Below are 23,348 nucleotides of genomic sequence, written 5' to 3' on the forward strand. Positions count from 1 at the left end.
CACACGATTAAATCGGTCAACAACCAACATAAGCACACATAGCGCACAGACACACACACACACACACACACACACACACACACACACACACACACACACACACACACACACACACACACACACACACACACACACACACACACACACACACACACACACACACACACAAATATCTCTCTCTCTCTCTCTCTCTCTCTCTCTCTCTCTCTCTCTCTCTCTCTCTCTCTCTCTCTCTCTCTCTCTCTCTCTAACTATCTCACAAACACACACAAAATCACACAAACCGATGCCAGAGAAATGCAAAGGAAATACATTACAAAGAGAATATCATTTAATGGCTATATATATATAATGAACCCCCCTATTCCCGATGATGGCCATAAATCATCTGATTAAAAATCGAAAAGCATTTGTTTTAATACAGAATATGTGTACATGGACATGTCCTCAATATTCCGTATTAAAACGCAGTGGTCGTCTGCAACAAAATAAACTTGAATCAAATTCCAAAACGTGTCTTCTACTGCCTCCTACTGCTGAGCGTTGGTACTTTAAGAGTTTTTTCTGAAACGGCGGGGATATGAGCTTGTCGAATGTTTTGCATTTATTTAAACAAGATCCGGGCTCAGAAGCTTACCGGAAATAACTCACTAAATATCATGTCACTTTAATACCAATAAAGTCATGATTATTCATAAACGCTTGAGATGAAATACAATTTGCATAATTCCTGGCTGCATATAGGGAACACTGCGACACTTTTTTGATCAGTTTGTAGGCTTACACACGATCTTCTCATTTACTTCTTACCTAATACAAAGATGCCACTTGTATATTTCATGTGAACCCAGTAAATGACTTACAGACAATATGGCCCCTTGAATCAGCCTGAGCCTGGAATGGGCATTAGAAAGATAAAAATGGTAACCCACTAAATAGTTTATATCTGAGACTTTGTTGAAATATCAGTACAACCTCAACTTTAATCAGACCTGTGACCCCCGAAGAAGACCACAACATCAAACATCATAGTTTTCCATTTCAAAAGATCCATCCTCAGCTAACTCCTGATTCTTGTTATGTTGCTGCTGTTGTGATGGTCCCTAATGCTGGTGGTTATCGTCCATATGTGATCAATAAACAGCAGTACTGGAATCATTGAATAAATCAAAAGCAGGCTAGAGCCTTCTGTGGATTAAAAACCATCTAATTATATTTTCCTAATTTGATGTATTTCTATCCATTACATTTTTTTATAGAAAATACTATAATCTTTTTGTCTGGTATTGATCGTTTTCGTTCCTGCCAATGTGCTCTGAATCACAACTCCAAAATACAACTATCTGGAGTGTTCCTTTACTGTAGATGCCGACTATGTGGGCAGGAAATAGGAAAGTAAATAAATCGTATTAATTTAATTTTTTATCTTTTATTTAATACTTCATGTCAAGATATCTTTACAAAGTTACATCTGATAACAAAAGATTGAGTGTAGGAAGATGAGGAAGAGAATGAGGAGGAGAAGGGTGCGGTAGTAGCGGCTCACAAAATAAAGGCGTTCTTTCATAATATTCTTTACAAAGACATTGTACAACAAACACACACACGCACGCACATGTAAAAACGTCTCCATGGTAACAGCAGACTATGATCAAAGGTTCTTCACAAGACGTTATAACGGTGACAACAGGAAAGAAACGGAACAGTCATATATATTTATATATATATATATATACTGTATGTACATATTCATAAACCTCCTGAGATTCCTTGCACAGAGTCAATATGCCAGACCCTCAACCTGCTGCAAACGGTTAGCACCCACGCAATATGTATGTAACTCACAACGCAACGTTAATAGTGTGCGTCTTCTACTGTCCTCTCCCGTCGCCTGTCCCCAGAGCATTACACGGTACTGGCGTTGGTCTGTTTGCGGTACAATACGGATTTGGTTTTTTCGTTTGGCGTGTTCGGTAAGTCAACCGTAAGAAACCACAGAGAGGAGACACTGAAGTTTGTCCACCTCCCACGCGTTAAAGTCAGAGATCATCACTGGCGACAAAAGAACACAAAGCTATAGTATCTGGACAGAAGATGGAGCAGCTCGCGCTCCTCGAAGCAGCGGCCTTCAGTCTGAATGGACCCATTGTCCTCATCAGAAGCGCTTCAGCTTCGCTCCACCCTTAAACAACTGAACATTTTGGTGACAAAGACGAAAAAGACCTCCAGCTACCTGATACAATGATACTGAACATTTTTAAATCATACAAATATTCACTGACGGCACAACGCAGAAATCTGGGGAGAAGGTGAGACATTGATACACAGAGGGGGTAGGGTCATGTCCTATGGAATAGTTATCATGTTTCGGTATCGTGAGCTGTGAAAGAATTTCGACAAACTTTGCTGTGTAGAGATCCTCTCCTATTAAATATGTTCTCCGCTATGCCTTTTTTTCTGATGAAAGAAACAAAAACAAAAATATATATATCTATATATATTGAGAACAACAGTTGGTAAATGCGAATCCCTCTTTTTCCCCCCTGATCTGGGAGTTGGAGCTTTTAGTCACTTCAAATTGAAAGACAACATGTTGTGTACAATTCAAGCGTGGGTTCTCCTCCTCTTTTGTGGGCGGACCACCCGGCCCTCTGTCGCCCATGGTGACAGACAACCGGACCCGGGGTCCCGCCGTCGCCCACTAGATACTCCCCTCCGGCTGCCAGAGAGCCCGGGAGGGTTTTGGTTCGCTTCGTGTCCCCTGGGGGCCCCCCCCAAACAGTCAGGCTGGGATTAAGAACCAAAAGTCAAAGTGTGTGCTGAGCCCGGCTCGGCCCCCCAGCCCTTCGACTAGTGTCCGTTGATGTCGGCCGCCGGCGGGGGGGCCGGCGTGGACGGGGTGGAGGAGCGCGAGGCGATGGAGGAGGAGCCCTTCTCCCCGCCGGGACTCGGCGTTCGGTCACCGGTCTTGATCCCCGCCACGGGCAGCGGGCCGGCGAGGGGGGCCGCCGCCGCCGCCGTGGCGACGGGCGCCCGGATGGCGGGCTTGGGCTGCGCCTGGAGCCCGGGGCTGCAGATGAGGTGGTGGCGCTCCCAGTCCTTGTGCTGGCAGAAGGAGCCGCAGTAGCGCGCGGCGTTGCAGCCGCTGCACGTCTCGCTGGCCTTGCGGCCGCAGTTCCAGCAACACTGGGGAGGGGGGGGGGGGGAGAGGAGAGCGTCAGGACCGGCGGATTGAGGAGTCTCCCTGGTCAATTTAATAGAATGAACTGATCCAATGGATCAGTTCATTAAAGACGTTCATAGGCCAGATCAGTCCTAAATGAAAGGGATGCTGGTGGTGTGCGGGTGGGGCTCCTCACCTCGCTGGAGTCCTCCTGCTCGTTGATGACGGAGATGGCGTCCTGCTGGGCCTTCCTCTTGGCGTCGGCCAGCGTCTTCTCCATCTTGGCCCGCTCCGAGGCGATCATCTCGAAGGCCTTGTGCTCCGCCTCCGCCACCGCCTTCTGCACCTCGTCCATGGCCTGGCGCTTCACCTCGTTCACCGCCTCCTCTGCGCCGGGGGAGGAGGAAGAGGGGGGGGGATGTGAGCGGGGGAGTCTGTTGTAGCGCGCCGGTGCATGGGGCTTGGATTGCTACCGGGGAGCTCTGTTATTGTCTGGGCTTCGTGCTTTGTAATGAAGCTGCCTCTGTATTGCTTGGTTATTTCCGCTATCACGGGGATATTAAAGTGCGTCATGTGGCAGCAGCCGGGGAGAAATCATGCATATTGATCTTTGCGTAGCACGGCATAATTGACTCACTGACAATGTCTGCACTGAGCTTATAGTCATTTGCTGCGGTGGTGTCAAGTGAATCTTTGGTCTTGAAACGACATGAACACTTTGTGTGGTTCAAACTGTTTCACGGTGCTCAGACTTACCGGCCTTCCTCCAGATCTCGTCCGGTACGTATGCTGAGCCTGGCCGGGACCCCATGTCCCTCTGGGAATCTACACAACAATAGGGGAGGAAGAGATGAGCCAGGCGCTCACTCGACTGCTGTCTGCAGGGAAGTGGGCGATGATGACACAATGACAGTCGCCGCTCTCAGCGAGACGGGCAGATGGGCCGGCCGTAATGTCCCCCTGCCCTGCCCTGCCTCGGGGTGAGTACGCTACGCAAACAAAGCTGGCATATCTAGGACACGCACCCTGACACACACAGACAGACAGACAGAACCTCCTGGTTCACAAGGGGCTGGAGGCGGCGGCCTGGAGGACAACTGAACCGCCGGGGACAAGACTGTGTCAAGCCCGTGTCGCTTCTTCTTGCAGCAATCTATACCTGCTTTCAGATCTGAAGAACCTCAAGAACCCACTCTCTACTCGGTAAAAGTTCTCTTCCCAGCCTCCATTAAGCCGGGGACTATCCAGTCTGCCATGGCAAGCCCGTTCCAAGCCCAGGCAGGCGGGGAAGCAGGGAGTCGCTCCGGCTTCCCTACTGGGCGCCCAGATGGCAGCTCGTGGCCGTAGCCAGCTCTGGCTCCCCCGAGCCAGCGGGAAGGCAGGACGGCCCCTTCTGTGGCCGATCTGGGCTGCTTGTGGTTCCTGGCGCCGCTCTGTGACAGTGGACCAGCAGGGATGGAGGGGGCGGGCGGCGGTGGGGGGGACGGAGAGAGCGGGGCGCTACCTAAGAGACTGATGGGACTGAACCGCAACCGAGCAGCGACCCTGCGACTGAGCGCCGCCCTGCCGACGACACAAGCGGCCACTAGAGGGCGCAGTGAGTTTGGAGACGGCCGGTCTGGCTTCTTCGGGAGGCCCATATGGGTTTGTGGCGAGGGCGAGCTTGTTTTTGACTTTCGCCTTCCTTCTCTGCTTGCTTTACTTTTGGGTTTCGGTAAGGGTGTTGCAAACGCAGAGCGATGAGATAAAATCGTACAGAATGTACGATTCTTCTTTGCAACACCCTTACCGAAACCCAAAAAGTAACCCAAGATAGAACCGTACATTCACAAGAGTGTCTCTGCGGTTAATGAATGTTGACCCTGTCCCTGAACAACGAAAAAGAGACCCGCCAAGGAGGGAAGGAAGTGGAGCGAGGAGGAGGGACCCACCGGAGTCTGCCGAGTGGGGGCTGTGCGTCTTGGAGAAGGGCGCCGAGCCAGGGCCCCCCTTGCGCGGGTCGTCCTGCTCGCTGGAACGCCTCCTCCAGTAATTGAGCTCCTCGCGGTCGGACTCCTGGCAGCGCCGGAGCACGCTCACAGAGCGCCGCGTCTTCTCCACCATGTCCACGATGCAGTTCAGCACCTTGAGGGGCAGAGCGCACGGCACCGTACACGTGAATAACAGGGCCTCTGCTCCCAGCTGGGGTCACAGCACGTCTGTGCCCAGGTGCAAAGACTGTTCAAAAAAACCAAACTTAACCAAAACGGCAGATTGAGGTCTAGTCGGCTGTGACATTAAATGAGTCAAATCTGGCCTAAATAATGCATCAGCAGCATCATGATTTAAATATGTGGCATGTTGATTTTGGGAAGTAGGGCAGCCTACAAGTGAACTAAACTCCTGAGAGAAAAACTCAAATGTGCCTTTTGGCGTCAAACTGAACCAGGTAATAATTATAATGTAATGTGTGTAAACCTACGTGGTCCAGATGCCTCCACTCATCAGCCCACTCTCTGTCTGTCAGTCTGTGGTCCACCGGCTCCTCGCGGTAGGCCCCGTTAGTGCCTGATTAGAAACACACAGGAGAAGGACCAACGTGAATACGGCAGTCTTCGAACAGCATTCCTAAAGATATATATGTGCGTTTGTGTGTGACAAAAAGAAGAAAAACCCAAGCGACATGTATAATTTGAGTCCTTTCATTGCATAGTCCTTTCATCAGTCCTGTCATTGCACAAGCTTGTTTGATTGCTCCATGCACACACACACACACACACATTCACAGACTCACAGACTGAGCCGAGGTGATACTACTCCCATCTGGAGAATCATATCTGAGCCGACCTTCAGCCATTGCACTCTCTCACCTCACCAAAGACACAACAGAAACCGTGTGTGTGTGCGTGTGTGAAAGAGCGAAAAAGAAACTGAGTATTGTGACACAAAGCAGACACTTTCAGCCCTCTCTTGCAAGGCCTAGGTCCTCTGCACATCTGGAAGTCAGCTGTCCAACACACTCTCACACACACACACACACACACACACACACACACACACAAACACAGCTTTCCCTTGGCCCTCCCCTGGTGGAGCTCCCAGCATTCCAGTAGGGAGACATTCAGACTGACTGGAGTGGCTCCACTCCTAAACACAACCAGCCGGCCCGACACACAGAGGGCCGCTACGCACACACACACACACACACACACACACACACACACACACACACACACACACACACACACACACACACACACACACACACACACACACACACAGTCCCCCTCACTCTCCTCTCTCGCCATCTCCTTCACACACACACACACAACGTAACATATTCCCATGTACACAAAATTCCGCTGACACTTGAGCCTTTATTTCACCCCACTGAGAGGACACAGTGGCTGCAAAGCACTAGAAAACCACAATGTCATTAAAGTGGGCACCAAACAGCTGACGAGAGACCACATGCCCAGCACGCCTACCACGCACGTTCTGCTCAGAGAGCGCGCGCGCGAGGGAGAGCGAGAGTGTCTGAGTGGGACAGAAGGAGAGAGAAAGAGTTTAATAGAGAGAGCAAGAGACGCACGCACCAAAATAGACCGTGTCGTAAACAATGTCGAGATACATGCATGCAAATGGACCCATAAACACTCTTATTAAAACATCCACGCACACTGTTCCCCCCACCCTCACCCCAAACTGCTGGTTCTCATCAATGTTTAGCAGTTCAAAGCCCAAAGTGTGTGTGTTTGTGTGTGTGTCTCCATGTGTGTGTGTGTGAGTTAAGTGGCGGCAGGCGGGCGGGAGGCTGTCAGACAAGAGACGTCGTCCTCGTAAACACAGCACTACTGCTGTGAACATATCAAGGTGTGTGTGTGTGTGTGTGTGTGTGTGTGTGTGTGTGTGTGTGTGTGTGTGTGTGTGTGTGGAGCTACTGCTGTTTCCACTGTGTCCTGACGAGTCCCAGATGGAGCGTAGCTATACACCAGCATCGCCTCCCCCCCTCCCCCCCCCCCCCCCTCCTCCTCCTCGTCTCCCAGTCTGGACAGCCTCAGTGTGTTTATACACATGCAACCCACCGTGCTGTCACTCACTTGCAAACGCCCCACACAGACCACCCGTTACGCTCACACAAAAATCGATCATCCCGTACAGGCCCCTGGTGTCGGCATGCATTTATTTTCGATTGTAAGTGTGTGTGTGTGTGTGTGTGTGTGTGTGTGTGTGTGTGTGTGTGTGTGTGTGTGTGTGTGTGTGTGTGTGTGTGTGTGTGTGTGTGTGTGTGTGTGTGTGTGTGTGTGTGTGTGTGTGTCCCTCACCAGGCAGGCGGGGCCGGTCCTTGAGCTCTCTCAGCTCCAGCATGCGCTGGCTGTGTTCGCGGTGCAGCAGGTGGGGCGTGGCGATGTCGTCCAGGGCGTAGTGCTGCAACGGCGGGGGGGTGGGGTGGAGCTGGCCCGCGCCCGGGGCAGCGGCGGCGGCGGCGCTGGCGCTGCCCATGGGCAGAGGGGCGTGCGGGGGGTGGGGGTGGGCGGGGCTGTGGCGCGGCGCCGGGCTGATGGTGCAGATGCGCTTGGCGGCGGGCTCCAGCGACGTGGGCGGGCGCTCGTGGAAGCCGTTCTCCTTCACCCTGCGGGGGGGGGGGGGGGAGGGGGGGGGAGAGCCGGGGGGTTGGTTAAGCGATGGAGACGCTGATAAGACAGCAGCACATAAGCACCACACCCCATACATCTAACCACATCACAACAACAGCCCCAGAGCCAGCCCGTCCTTATACTCCTCCACAGTACACGAGGTCTTACAGCGTGGAGCACACATAAGTAAACCGATGTATTCCCTCTCTCTGTCTGGCCGGGCCCTCACCTGCCGGGGCTGTGTCTCTTGGCCGAGTCCCCGGGCTCCATGAGCAGCTCGGAGGAGTCGGGCGGGGAGGCCAGCGTGGTGCTGAGCAGCAGGTGCTCGTGCTGGGACAGGTACTGGGCCGGGGTCTGCTTGGCCGCCCGGGCGCAGTGGAGCAGCTCCCTCTGCAGCAGGGGCAGGTTGGCCTAGGGGGGAGGGGGGGGGGGGGGGGGGGGGGGGAGAGGGGAGACAGAAGCCCTGGTGTTAGAACTAGGCCGTGGTCCCGGCCCTCATCGGTCGGGGATGAAGGGCAGCGTTGGTTCCATGCAGGTGGTTTGTTTGTGTCCACGTCGTCGCGGTGTACACGACGTTGTTGATACATGCGCCCGTGGCCCGTCCAATCACAGTGTTCTTGTTGTGCACTTCCCTTGAACACCGTTTGGAATACCAAGTGTGCGACCCACATTTGCAGTCATTGCTTGTCACGGAGGGCCACCGGGGGATTTGGGATCGGTTAGATCTGGGTGATAAGTTGAAGTGGGCGTAATGGGAAAGGGTGTGAGGGTCCATTAAGGCAGCACCCATGGGGAGGAGGAGGAGGTACAAGCCCGTGAATCAGATATGTCCCGGCCAGACATACAGCAGACCATGGACCGAGGGAGTAAGGGGTAAGGGGGGGGGGGGGGAGACGCACAGCTTTAGAGACAGAGTCCAGATCTGGAAGGCGCCTGGCTGCCAGAGGAGGGAGGGATGAGGGGTGGTGGCGGGAATGACTCCTTCAGGGTCTCCGGCACCACGCCGTGTCTGGGTGTGAGGCCAGGGGGCGGGCATTGGCCAGTTGTGGCTCCCAAATGACCACCGTCGGAGGGAGCGTTGGGGCTGGATCACAACAACAACACGAGGTCCTAATTCATAACTCGCTCCCAGAGGGGAGGTTTCACAGGGACCAGGGGGGCCGGTGCAGGGGCCGAATGAAACACGATACCGAATAACTCAGACTCGCTGTCTCTCCCTCGCCGTCTCTCCCCGCCTGCCTTTTTCTAGGGTTCTTTCCTGTCTTCATGCTTCTCTGAGCTTGTCTCCGTCCTCTGTATCTCTCTATCTGGTTGTCTGTGTTCCCTAAATAAGGACCAGACTCCGGCATGTTTGTAATTATACCACTTCCTCCTCCTCCCCCCCCCCCCCCCCCTCGCCCGCCCTTACTCCCACTCTTACTCCCCGCCTACACTAAATAAATAACCATACATTTTCCTAACTGTTAAACCCCCACCACCACCCTCCACCGAGACATGCTAAGCTCCACGGAGCTCCTTTCACTCGTAAAGAAACGCGGATCCTTTGATGATAAAAGTCTGATCGGGACCCCGCGTGCTCCGCGTCTCCCCCGTCTTTGTCCCCACAGTTCCCTTAAGTCTCTCTCTCCTTCTCCCTATTGGGGGACAGACTGTGGGAGAGTGACTCTCCGATGTGATCCCTGTGCTCCGATCTCACGCCAGTCGCCTGACCTCTCACCCATCTCCCAGGCCTCTCTCGTTCTGTTTGCTCTCGCTCTTTCTCTTTTTCTCGTCTGAGGCTTGGCCTGAGGCCCCAGCTTGCTGAGACACATGTGTTGTGTGTCAGTTCGGCGCAGGGATTTTTCTTGGGTTGAGAGTAGATTGGCGGCGCCTTGGCAGCTGAATGCTCGCTTTTTTTCTTTACCCCCCCCCCCCCCCCCCCCCCCCCCCTCTCGGAACAGGACAGAGATCCATGTGGCACCCATAAAAGAGGGAAGGAAAGGGAACACTTTATAGGCATGTTCTGCACTTCCGAGACTCTACTCTTTCTCTCTCCCTCTGTTTTTTTCTCCCTCTCTCCCAGACTCTATATTGGCCCATCTGTCTATTTCCCCTCACACATTTCTCCCTTTTTTCTTTTCCTTTTACACCATCTGTGTGTTTCGCTCACACACATACACACACACACACACACACACACACACACCCCCCCCGCCCCCCTTCATATTCGACTCCATCTCTCCCTCTCCCTCTCTCTTTTTCTTCTCTTGGGAAGGACTACTCTTAAAGTAGTGGATTAACTAGTGGTCCCTTCTCTCCCGTCTCCTCTGCCTCCCATCATAAATTAGCCAAAGGAGGAGAGGCACAGAGGTTAGTTGTCTCAACACTCGCTGACATACAGACAGACAGACGGGGGGTGGGAGGGAGGGAGGGAGGGGGGGAGGGGGGGGGCTGCAGAGGTGACTGAGAGGTAAGCGTGGAAAAGAAACAGATTTGAACCGGCTGAAGAAACAGCCGAGCGCTCTCCGAAATCGCTAATTTATGTGCTGCCTTTCTTGGGGGAGCTCTTAAAAAGTAGACTCTTGCAGACTCCCTTGGCTCACCGAGGGCGGGGTTGGGGGGGGGGGGCTGTTAAACTTGCACTTGCCTGTTGCTTGTTAAGTCAACACACACAATACTCGATCGGCGCCTTTGAACTGCTGGGAAGCGTTTATTGAATCTGGAAACCCCCACCCGACATCAATTATATAACGCCCGGAGTGGCGCGCGCTGACGGGTATGAAGGAAACCTAATAATAAAGTGATCAACGACTGCTGCCTGGATCACAACAGTACACAGTGTCAGTCAAAGCCCGACACTGGATAAAGGGGGAGATGGACGGTTACATTATGGCTCTCCTTTCAACTCGTATTGGAAAGCACGTCCTTGCATAGAATTACGATGCTTCTGAACCATCTGTGCACACGGTTGTGATATAAAAGGTGGGCACGGCAGACAGAAACACATAGCAGACATTCACCTTGAGGAAGGGAATGACAAAGGGGCGCAGTGGGAAGTTGGTGGCCTCCTGCAGCCGCGAGTGGAACTCCTCGATGGTAACCGTTGAGTTCTGTGAGAGAGACGAAGAGAGAGGATAAGGTAGGATAATGCTGTATTCATCCCCGGATAGGAAATGTGGGTTCCACAGCAGTAGATACAGAACAGTAGTAAAATACAAATCAAATACCCAGAAAACGTCTCCATATACGAGTGTATTAGCAATGTGGATTGAATCAAAACCATGAACGCCACACAAAACAAAGTGTAGTCAGACAGACAGGCGTGTGGCGATGGAGGGACTATCCAGAGGGTTGAGGGGTGGGGGGGTACGTACCACCAGAGCTAGCACCAGGTTGCGGACGCTCTCCCCGATCTCGGGCGAGATGTCGTTGCCAAACTGCTGCAGGGTGGTCAGGAAGCGCTTCAGCTTGCTGAGCTGACGCGCCCCACAGGTGGCCGGCAGCTGCTGATTGGCCAGCGAGGAGGACGAGGACGACGAGGGCCCGTTGCTGTAGCGCTGGGGCGGCGACGGCACCGCGTTCAGCGTGGGCGGCGAATGGTGGTTGCCGTTGGTTACTGGGGAGGCGGAGGGGGAGGGGGCAAAGTGTCATCCAGCAGTAGCTTCGGAGCAAACGTGCGGGCGGTACAAGATTCAGCCAGGGCTCTCCTCAGAGGGGCCGAGGGGGGGGGGGGGTTTGAGAGGAGGACAAGAGGACTTACATGCTGTGGTGGAGAAGGCGGCCGGGCGGGGGCCGCTGGGGTTGACGGAGGGCAGGGGAGGCATGGTGGAGCTGCTATGGGCTGATCTGGAATGAGTCTTAACATCCACAGGAGAACCGGGCATGGCAGGGCTCTTCTTCTCTCTACTGTCTGGGTAGGAAAGGGGGCCAAGGGGGGGGGGAGGGGGAGGGGGGAGGGGGGAGAGAGAAGGACAGAGGTCAACGCTGGGTCAACAACACCGGGTCGAGAGCTAATGCAGGCCCGCCACAGTAGAGGTGTCGAATGTCATAGCATGTTGACCCCTACGACGTCAATAAACAAATGCACACATACATCAATTATACAAGTTTGTATTCTTTACATAACGTTTGTTTTCTGTTCATATTGTGAATGAAGCACTGTCCATGATAAGGAAACAGGGGGAGAGTTGGCCACCCCTGGTCCACAGTTTCAACAACACCCAGTGACGGAGATCAGCAGATGGGTCTGGGAGAAAGGGGCCGGTGAGTAAAGGGAAGAAAGACGACTTCAGAAAGGGCCGGCCCAACTCTCCCTCTGCACGTCAATCGTTTCCATCAACGCATAAACTTCACTTCTACAGCTTTTGTTGCAGAAGGCAATGAGCAGAACAAGTCAGCCCCCTGCAGCCATCCCCGGACCCAAGACGTACCCCCAAGCTGACCACCCACCCCCCTCCTGCCACCGCCGCATCCCCTCCCATAAAAGAACCAGATGTCGCGGGCTTTAGGCCTTTCGCTCGCAACTATTCAGATCCATAACAGAAGAAGTGCTGAAGAAGGCCATTGTGTAGAAGAATGCCCCCCTCCCCCTCGTTGCGGTACCCCTTAAAGAAGTGGGAGTGGCGGTTGGGGGTGGGCTTGGGCTGGGGGGGTGGGGGGGGGGGGGGGGGGGGGGCTGAAGAAAGAAGGAAAGGCATGGAGCCATTTTCACGCTTTGCTAACAAGATCGCCAACGCTTTTGAATGTTAAACGCATACTCAATGTAGCGTTGAATGGGACCACCAGATAAGAGGGCCGGGGGAGAGCACTGGCGGTAGGGGGGCCGGAGGACGGGGGACGGACGGGACCGGAGGATCAGAAGATGTCTTTGTGTGTGTCGGGGATGCCCCCCCCCCGGTCTCCTTTTAGAGTGGATCAGACACCTCTAACTGCTTTAAGAAAGACGATTAATAGACAGCTAAGGTCTCCGGGGGTCATGGGTCAGCAGAGTGCTTTGCCTCGGTTTCAGGGCTTTACGATTTGGGTGACAGTGCCCTAAAGTATTTTCGCTTCTATGAACTGAGTGCGGTCAAGCTATAGGGGCTTTGGGGTAGAAGCTGGTAGGGGGGGGGGGGGGGGGGGGGGGAGGGAGCTTACGGTTGGCTATCAACTGACAATGCATCTGACACTCAAGACGGCTACGCTGCTGAACACGAACCACTTCACGGGCTCTTAGCGCGTCTATATTTACTCAAACCTGGTTTTGAGGTTGATGCATTCTTCCAAGAACAGGGGGTAAATCAGCCGTGTTTGACTCGTCACGGGGTGTGCGGTTTGGATTTGTGAAGACAGCGACGCGGAAACTAAAAACTAATTTTAGGACTGATGTCAGATAACGTCAGATTACTATTTTTGGGCCGTATAGGGAACAGCAGTGCAATGAAACCTCTAGTGCATTACTGAACTATGTCATCATTTGTTTACTATGCTATGCTTGCGTCATTCTATCCTCCAGCCAGTGGAATGCAAGGCTGTAAATAAAACCCAATTTGGGTGCTCTTTCATGCAGCCACCCAATTTAGTATAGGCCTAATCCAATATGCATAGGCCCACTCAAAATATGAATAGGCCTGCTACAATATGTATAGGACTACTACACCAATGGGCCATCACAGTTGTCCATGTTTTCTATCTGTAACACATTGTACAGTCTTTACTTTCTACTCCATTTCACAGTCCTCTAGAAACTCGTTCCCCATGTGCCGCTTTTTAAGCCCTACAGCCTGACTGCCAACACTCCACCTGTTCTCCAACACAGGGGGCAGGAAGGAGGGACCCACACACACACACACACACACACACACACACACACACACACACACACACACACACACACACACACACACACACACACACACACACACACACACACACACACACACACACCCACCCCCCCCGCTGCGGGAAGCCTGCAGCCTTCAGCAGACACACAAACACACACACCGCATACACACCGCCAGGAAATTAGAATGACATCTCAATAACAGAATCAACATAGGGCATATGGCCTGAGAATCAACAGTGGCTCAATGTAATAAGAATAATAATGTGAAGGATAATATGAATAATAACTCGAAAAGAGGCACTTTACTTTTGTTTCTATACATGTACAAACTTTGGCAATTCTGACTTATTGCCTTTCGTACACAGCGCCCCAGGGGTCACATGACCAAAGATAATAAAGAGTAAATCCATGAGCACGGATGAGCGAAGCGTGCGCACAGTTTGGTAGAACGTGACCTTGGAGAGTTATCACTCAAAAACAGTAGGAGTAGATCATTACGGAAAATAAGGAGGAAGAATAATATGAAGAAACATAATAGTGTGGCTAGCATTATAACCACGCGGTCTAAACAACACACTGACCCAAACCGTAACCTATTAATTATGTGATTCAATGCCATGTCCACAATAAAGGCCAGTTAGGTGAGCATCGCTCATGAATGAAAATGTATTTTGCAAAGCAACTACTAGAATACGGTAAGCATGACTAAATCTGCATTACATTGGGGTGCCGTTGTTGCTGCACATGTGGTCCTATCCTGCATGCCATCTACGTGGGCAATAGAAAAATTAGGTTGCAGCTGTGTCCACGAAATCTTGAGATATGTCTTTAGCCGTTTTAGGATGTAAACAGCAATGCCGTGCATTGATGCAAGCGACATCAGGTGTGTGTGTGTGACCCAGAGAGATTTGCCTCTGCTTGTCAATTTGATGGCGCACGATAGCTGGATGACTTCATCTATAGACACCTGAGACCCCTCGATATACTCACAGCAGAAGCAGCTGGCAAGGCAACCAGAGAACACACACACACACACACACACACACACACACACACACACACACACACACACACACACACACACACACACACACACACACACACACACACACACACACACACACACACACTCTCTGATGTTAACCCAGGTGAATATTGGCTTAGAGGAGGATGTAAGATGTTTGTCCGCGCTAAATGCCACCTGTCACCATCTCCCTAATGGAACAAAGGCTGTGTGTGCACTAGAAAGAAAACAACCTCCAGGCCACCTCCACACGTAAGCAGACTGAAGACCAAGTCCATGCTGGCCGGGCAACGCGTGAAGCACAGGGAATTTGCCTTTTACGAGGAAGTGGTTAAATTAAAACAACAAGGGGTTTGGATACAATTGTTACCATCCATAAAAATACAGTGGAGAATAAGTGAGAGCCATATCAACTAAAATTATTTTAATGTGTCATTTTATGTTTGGTGTTTATAGCGCAAGTTCAATTTTCCTATAATTAACATAATTATAACACATGGTTATAAGATGTGTCAATGTTAGCTTATATTTTCTTATTATACTTCATTGCCCATATTTTACAGCTAAGGATTGCAAGTGAGAGTGGGAAAACAAGAAACTAAAATTGAATTGAACGTTTATTTACATTTCATACCTCACACGATAGTCACCACAAGGATCGGACATGATTAGTAATGCAAGGGAAACCCTTGTTTTTCTTCTAAAGTTCAGAAGAAGCAGAAGGAATGATTGGTTCTGTATAAACATATTATGTGTGTGTGGTGCGTGTTGGTACACATGAGGAGACCTCACAGCTTCCATCAGTATTCTGTTATCTCCTTCCTGTCGTTGCTGATGAGGTGAGAAGAGAGATGACACAGGCCTGACTCACTGATAGCTCCAAGACAGGCACTGGTGTGAGCAGTAACTGTCGACCCAGAACACACACACACACACACACACACACACACACACACACACACACACACACACACACACACACACACACACACACACACACACACACACACACACACACACACACACACACACACACACAGATCCCGGATAGCAGCCGGCCTATATGTCAAGTTAAGACTTGCCAGAGAGTCACTTAACCGTGCTTGCCTACCGTTCATATTAAGATAGTAAATTAAATCCCTAATTTTGAGCCCCCTGCCAATGTAATCTGCCTTGGCAGTTTATTTTGCATGGTTTGAGACTATTTGTATAAAAGAAAAAGCCTGTTCGTAAGATTATCATCTTCAAGGCTTATTAATGTATTAAAAAAAAGAATACATATTTTTATAGGTTAATTTCATTGAATTTATTAAAGAAAAATATATACTTTTTTGAAGTATATTGTGTATAAGACAGCTTTTCCACCATTGGCGTTCTCAAAGGCTTGGGTAAGACTCGAAAGATTTTAGGGCTAAAATCAGTACAACTGTGGGCCATGGCAGGACGCATGCAAATAGATGAGCTCCTTTCTCTCCCTCCCCATGTCTCTCGCTGTTCACTCCCCCTGCCTCTCCCACCACAACCCCCCTCCCCCCGCTCTCTCCTAGACCATATGGATCTAATCGGCCAAGAGCCGGCCAGCTGGGACCTCCAACAGTCACCTGTGAGGGGGCCGGGGGAGGAGGGAGGAGGGAGAGAGCGAGAGAGGGACAGAAGGGGCCGATATCTCCTCCCCCTCACCAAGCCATGGCCCTCACACACACAAACACACACAGCCTTCCTTCCAAGGCCAGGCGAAGAGAGAGGAGGACAGGGTGAAGAGGGAGGAGGGGAGAGGAGGACTGAATGCAAGAGGGAGGGGGGTGGGGGGGGGGGGGTTGCAAGTGGCCTTAAAGGCCGTGCAGACAAAGGCAGCACCTGGTCCCACGTCCATCCACACGCACCACCACAATACAGTCCACATCTGTTCTGCGCACACACACACACACACACACACACACACACACACACACACACACACACACACACACACACACACACACACACACACACACACACACACACACACACACTTTTTGTGTATGCTTCCACGCTTGTTTTGCTTATGAATATGTTGTTCCCCTTAAATGGTTGCAGGCAGATAGAGGCGGTGCCTTGGTGGGTGTAGTCCTTCACTAGTTCCATAGACTAGTTCCAACCCCATGAGGCCTAAAGGACCTGTCCCTCTCAGCAGCCAACACTTATACGCTCATATGCTGCTGCATGTCTATTTGATGGTGTGCGGCAGGGGGTCTTCTCCGCCGTCCATTCAGCACCATGACCCATTATGAGACCACTGAGACACTTAACCTCCACTAAGTGTTCCATCATGATTTATGCTTAATCGAGATTTGGCTGCATTGGCCAAAATTGAGTCTGGCAATTTGAACACGCACATGTTGGTTTTGTTTTTTATCCGTGCAGGTTCTTTCTGCGGTCTTTTATTCCTCATCGTCTGCCATCCACGTGACGTCAACAGCTCCCATGCCTAGTCCAAATCACGAGACGGGAAAAGTGCACGAGATGACAAATTGGTCTGCAAATTGGTGGCGCCAGGAGTGCAAAGGGAGGCCCCCGCCAGGGAGGGCGAGAGGGGGGAAAAACAAGGAGAAAAAATAGTTTCATCAGAAAGACAAACCTCTAGCTGTCTAAAGTCAAGGGCGGGTTGTTTGTCTTGGCTTCCATCATCGCCTCACAGCCCCGCAGAACACATAGCTGGACCTGACCCAAGCACAACACTCTGCAAGGGAATCTGTACAGAGAGTGTGTGTGTGTGTGTGTGTGTGTGTGTGTGTGTGTGTGTGTGTGTGTGTGTGTGTGTGTGTGTGTGTGTGTGTGTGTGTGTGTGTGTGTGTGTGTGTGTGTGTGTGTGGAATAGGTCACGGGAGAAGAGCGCCGCCTGAACGACAGCAAACCGTCAGACGTACAGACGGAAAATGAAGAAGGACAAGAGACGAGCGGTCTAACAGCGCGCGACCGAGAGAAACGTAATTTCTGTGTTTGGAAATGGAAACGATGTGCTGCTGAGGCCACCGCACTGTGGTTCAGTGAGCTGGAGATAGAAGGAATAGGAGAAAATATATTATAAATATATAGAGAGAGCGAGACGCTCGGTCCCTCTGACGCCATGCAGACAGCTTGGGCTCACCCTGCAATAACCTTGTCACTCAGCAACATAACGACTAGAGCAGATCCCCTTGTCCCGCCACATGGTGAAAAACAGACCAAGAAATGGAATTCTACTTACTGAGAGAGAGTGAGCGAGGGCAAGAGCGAGAGAGGGAGAGAGAGAGAGAGAGCAGAGCAATAAACCAAGCAAGCAAGAGAGAAAGAAAGAGATCGCAAGAGAGTGGAGAGTGCAGGAGCGAGAGAGAGGGAAAGAGATGGTCAGAAAGGCACTGACAAAGGGGTCCTTTTGAGCGCGGGGTTGACAGTACGGGCAGCAGAGGTCACAGCTCAGAGGAGTTTACAGAGGGGGAAACCCTGGAGCAGAGTCAGCTGAGGATTAGAACGCGGCTCCTGCTGTTGTCCATCTCTGCAGAAAACATCTTTAATACCCTGGGACTGCACTGCACATCTGACTCATTACTTTAGAACAGATGTTACAGGGAAGAGTGCACGCACACACACACACACACACACACTCGCACACAAATCGTCCAGTTTGCCGCAGCTGTTTGAAAGACAGATGTGTATGCGTGTGTGACTGACTGTGTCTGTGCTTTGACCCCATTTCACCAGGTGTTCGTTCAGTCATCAGGTGAGGACAGCGGCAGCCTACACCTGTGAAACTGCTTTGCCCGGGGGGGGGGGGGGGTGCTCAACTCAGGGCACAACACAACTAACAACAGCGAACACGGACCGACACACAGAGTTCACCCGTCATCATTAATTCAACCCTACCGCGCTATGGCACGTCGCCTCGACACAACACACGCTCAGGCCAGCAGCGCCCCTGCTCCTAGCCCCGGCACCGAGACATTTTCTGCCTATCAGGTTACAGAGGTTTCCCACCTCTCCGTGGCTAATTGGTTATCCTGCCCCATCAATCACTTCCAAGCCCCGGCCGCTCCAGCGTCTCGTCCAACCACCCGCAACCGAAGCTGGCTGTAATACCGTGATAACAGTAAGCTCTGCTGCTTGTTTTTCGGTCCTCCATTGTGTTGTCCACATCTGGATGGGGGATGGGGTGGAGGGAGTAACCGTAGAACATACATGGAGCTCCCCTGACGTGAGTGGGACTAATGAACCAGCGGGGGTGAGAGTTTGTCTGAAGGCCTCAGACTGTGTGGCTCCTATGTTACAAACCCCATTGCATCCAACTTAACCTGTCACGCAAAGACGCACGGGGGCGTGACCGCCATACACATAGACGCACTGAGGCCTGTGAGTTACAGTAGTCCATAAAAACGAAATTCAGGCTCCAGAAAAGAGGAAGTGGAGGGGAACAGTGGAGCGTTTCAGTCCAGGTGGAAATAGCCCTAATAGCAGCAACACTAACACTAACTAAAATAGGCCCTGAAAAATAGGTATTTGGAACCTGATGTCTCCATTGCCTTGCTAAGGGACACTGTGAAGGACTCTATTCGTGTTAAAGTAACGGCGATATGCCACGGTAAACAAACAAAAACGAATGCTTCACAATGACACAATGCTGTACGTGATGTCGTAGAAACAATAGCTCACAAATGGTAACTCCCCTCTGATTTGGCTCAAGGTGTAGAGAGCTCAATTTCTAAACAGCTTGAGGCCCACTTGTGCTCCTTCAGGACATTTGCAGATTTCACAACCTATTAAGGAGTGCTCTGATAAACCGTTCCAACGCTGGATTGAGCTAGCGCTCTGAATGAGTAGTTTCAGTTAGGAGTCGTTTGAAGTGGTTTGGGACTCGGTGCAAGCAACGGCGCAAACAAGTAGCCTGCATTTCTGCTTTGGTCATGAAAAAAAAAAAAAACAGCGAAAAAAACACTCAAACAACCAACATAAAATAACGCTGCAGGGTTTTGTTGTTTGATGGAGCAACAGATGAGAGCCAGCTGAGCCTTAGGTACAGGAGCAGAGCAGTGGGGTGAAGGAGTGCTGTGGGCGGGCCTGGCTCAGCAGAACGCAGGCTCCGAGCCGCAGTGTGGCTGAGAGCAAGCGATAAGTAAAACAAAGAGGCCAGCTGTGAGCAGAACAATGGATGGGATGAGTGGGACGGCCGCGGGGGATAAGTGTACCTTATGCATGTGCGCTATCAGATAAGGGCTGTGTGTGTGTGTGTGTGTGTGTGTGTGTGTGTGTGTGTGTGTGTGTGTGTGTGTGTGTGTGTGTGTGTGTGTGTGTGTGTGTGTGTGTGTGTGTGTGTGTCAAGAAATTTGAAAAAAAAGATAGAGGATGCTGAAGTAGCATATTCCCCCTCCACTGATTGAAGTATGCAATCCCACAGCTTTGGAGGCTATGATGCGTTTTGATAATTGATGTTCATTATTATTGTATCCTACCATGCCGCTTATTAAGCACATCTAACCGTGTCCGAGGGAGAAGATGGCCACACCTGTAGTAGCCATCTCCCTTACCACCGCCATTGCTGGCTGTAAAGCTTTGATAAGTTACTTACACAATCGACTGCCAGAAAGGGAGAACATCTACAGATCTTTTCCCATGAACTTCGCTGGTGGCCGTCACCATAATGCCTTGTTCCTCCGTGAAGAAGACATAAAAGTGCTTTATCTCACAGCTACCCGTCTCCGCTGGGACCACACTGGGTGAGGGGTCACTGAGCATTGCTCTCGGGCCAACGCGGGGTCACTCGACCGCTGCAGTAGACCTCTGACTGAGGCACTTAGCACAAGAGTGCGAGTGTGTGGGTGAGCGGGGAGGGGGGTGGTCTACTCCCATACAATATCTGAGTGGAGCCAATGGGGGGGAGGGACCGCAGGTGGTTAAATGCACATTGACAAATATACACCTTCCTGGGGATTTTTCTTTGAGCGAAAGAAATGATCGGCAGAGAGGGTGTGGGTCTACCAATGGGTAGATACAGCTGTAGCTCTGCATAGAAGCAGCAATCATATTCGTATTGAGACACACACTCACGCACACACTCACACACAATGAAAGAGCCCCCGGGGGCCAGATATCACAGTCCTAACCACTGGAACTAATAGAGTGCTTCCTGCACCCAACCCCTGAGACAGCTGCACAACTCCCGCTGAGTGCGTGTGCATGTGTGTACGTTTGTGCATGCATGTCTGCGTGTGCGTCACAATTTTTGGGAAATTACACGCCCTAGTGTATCCAAATAGGACGAACAAATGCATAAATAAGTTACAGTCTTACCTAGTACATTAGCACACACACACACACACACACACACACACACACACACACACACACACACACACACACACACACACACACACACACACACACACACACACACACACACACGTTCACGCACACACACACACTTACGGGCTCCTGCCATCAGGAGTGTGACAGAGTCCAGCCATGCAGGCAGAGGTCTCTGGTTTGAGGCTGCCCAGTCGACAGTCAGTCTCCCCTATCTCCCTAAACGACTGGCCTGGCTGGGTTTGACACTATCCAGGTCTCTCTCTCCCTCTCTCCCCCCCCCCCTCTTTCTCTCTCTCTGGCAGCCTCTCTTTTCAAACCCTCCCTCCCCCTCCAGCTATTCTTTCTACCTACCAAAACACTAACATGGCCCCTTGCCTTTGTAGGGATCCACATCTCAAAAACCCACTGGGCGTGACCTGTACGCCGAAAAACTTGTTACTAACGTGTTACTAAGCCCATCCAAAAAAGGGCTATTCATAATATCCATAGGCCAAAACAGTGTGGCACGCCACTGACACTTGTTCCCAGTTGGATTTCACATTCCCACACCCATGTCAAGAGTGTTGTGTAACATGTAGACACAGCTTGAAAGACAGACACAGCCGCATGACCCCCCCCCCCCCCACACCCATACACCCCCCATATGTCTGCGACAGTGAGGACATATGTATGCTCCTGCCCTTCACCTAGCAGCCTCTCTCTCTCTCCCTGCCTGTGCCACGTGGAATAACTGGTCACTGCTCAGGAAGAATGACAGCTGAGAGAGAACTAGAGAGAGGGAGGGAGGGAGAGAGAACGAGAGAACGAGAGAACGAGAGACAGACTCTCTCTGGTGGTTATCACAAGCTGTGTTTGTCAGAACTGACCACAACCATCACAGAGTTCTAAACTTGCAAGCGGGACGTCAAGGCGCCAGTGTGATGCAATCAAAGGGATTACTACAACAATAATCATGGTGTCCATATGGCTGGACAGGAGTAGAGATTTTTCATTTGGGGGGGGGGGGGGGGGCTGGTAAACAGAGCTAGCGGATAAGTGTCTCCCTCGCTTCAGCAAAACCTCAGCAGACGGGGATGAGGAGATGAGGGGATAAAAGCAGGGAGGAAAAAAACTAAACAGGATGAAGCGCCATCTGCACAGCAGAGCTCCGCACTGGGAAGTTGAGCTCACGTTTACAAAGTCACATTTAAAAGACTTTGCGAACATACTGTGTACTCCACACACGACACCGATGCACCAGTGGAATTGAGGACACACAAAACGCACACACACAGCTATTCCACACAGAAGATGGAACGAGAGAAGATGATTCTCGGCAGAGATTGGGACTCTGCTGTCTGTTAAAGGGTTAAAAGGGGACACGCTGAGGAACTGTTAAATGTGGTTTTTGAATGTGATTTTCTTATCGTAGTGTTTGGGAAAAGCAGGGGGTAGGGGGTGGGGGGTGATGGAGAATAGGAGCAGGGAAGGCACACACACACACACACACACACACACACACAATTTCATGGCTATAGCAACACAAACACATGTGTATCTCTTTTTTCTTACCTCCTCTCTGATAGAGTCCAGTCTTCAATGTTGAAACGGGATAAAAAGTGAACCGTGATGGCGGCTCCAGCGGCGTTTTCTGTCAGTTTACTTTCTTATCGCTTCCTTTCCTTCTCTCGCTCTCTGCTTTTCGCTCCACGGCTTCATGTGTCATGCATGTGTTTGCGTTCCCACATATGTGAACGCTCCACCGCAGCGAGGAGGGGGAGAGGGTGGGTGGTGGTGGTGGGGGCCGGAGTCAGAGACACAGATGGCACCCAGATGGAGATGGGAGATATCCAGAGCTGGCCAGCGCAGCACTACACTACACATACAGAGATACTCCCACTCTCGCTCTGTCTCGCTCTCTCCTGCTGTCCGTATAGCTCAATCAGTCTTTTTCCTCCGGTAGCTGCTTCTTCTTATTTTTCTTCTTCTCCCTCTTGAATGTGAGCTCCTGTCTCCTTGTTATCAATGCTCTCTTGCTGCGTTTCTCTCCGAGGTTTCCCTTTGGCGTCGGTTTGTTTCTCTCTCTCAATCACAGACACACACGACCTGTGTCCTTTCGTTCGCTTGTATGCTCAGGCTTTGAGAGTCTAATCGTCTTTCTTCGCTCTCTCACTGCCGAGGCTCCACCCCCGTTTTCCCACACACTCTACTCTTCTGTTCCGAATGGGGTTGGCCAAACTCCGGTGACATCACGCACACAGGCCACACCTCCACTCCCCCCCTCCCTCCCCCCCCCCCCCCCTCTCTCAACCATGGAGCCGAGCCAATCATCCACTGCAGACTGGCTCTATTCAAGCTGCTGCATTCATCGGCAATGGACCCTGCAATTAACATAACTAATTGCTTTGGCACCTAAAGGCTAAACAAGAAGTCATGCCAAAGGAGAGA

At 51.3% G+C, this 23,348-nt stretch overlaps 1 protein-coding gene across 2 annotated transcripts; it reads right to left on the reverse strand.

The window, feature by feature from the left end:
* Window positions 1-1,409: 1,409 nt before the first annotated feature.
* cbfa2t2 (CBFA2/RUNX1 partner transcriptional co-repressor 2) lies at window positions 1,410-23,084 on the reverse strand. Of its 2 annotated transcripts, none has more exons than XM_030375107.1 (11): window positions 22,473-23,084; window positions 11,519-11,664; window positions 11,133-11,374; window positions 10,779-10,868; window positions 8,009-8,190; window positions 7,468-7,775; window positions 5,625-5,710; window positions 5,095-5,287; window positions 3,920-3,988; window positions 3,360-3,550; window positions 1,410-3,186 (listed from the first exon to the last, which is right to left on the reverse strand). In XM_030375107.1, exons 2-11 carry the CDS (start codon window positions 11,640-11,642, stop codon window positions 2,851-2,853), a joined length of 1,821 nt encoding a protein of 606 aa, XP_030230967.1. In that variant the 5' UTR covers window positions 11,643-11,664; window positions 22,473-23,084; the 3' UTR covers window positions 1,410-2,850. The 2 variants fall into 2 exon arrangements, with proteins under 2 accessions (XP_030230967.1, XP_030230966.1); XM_030375106.1 differs by having other exon boundaries at window positions 11,519-11,668.
* Between the last annotated feature and the right edge of the window lie 264 nt (window positions 23,085-23,348).

The sequence above is a fragment of the Gadus morhua genome, chromosome 13 (genome assembly GCF_902167405.1).
Source record: "Gadus morhua chromosome 13, gadMor3.0, whole genome shotgun sequence".
Classification (NCBI taxonomy): domain Eukaryota; kingdom Metazoa; phylum Chordata; class Actinopteri; order Gadiformes; family Gadidae; genus Gadus; species Gadus morhua.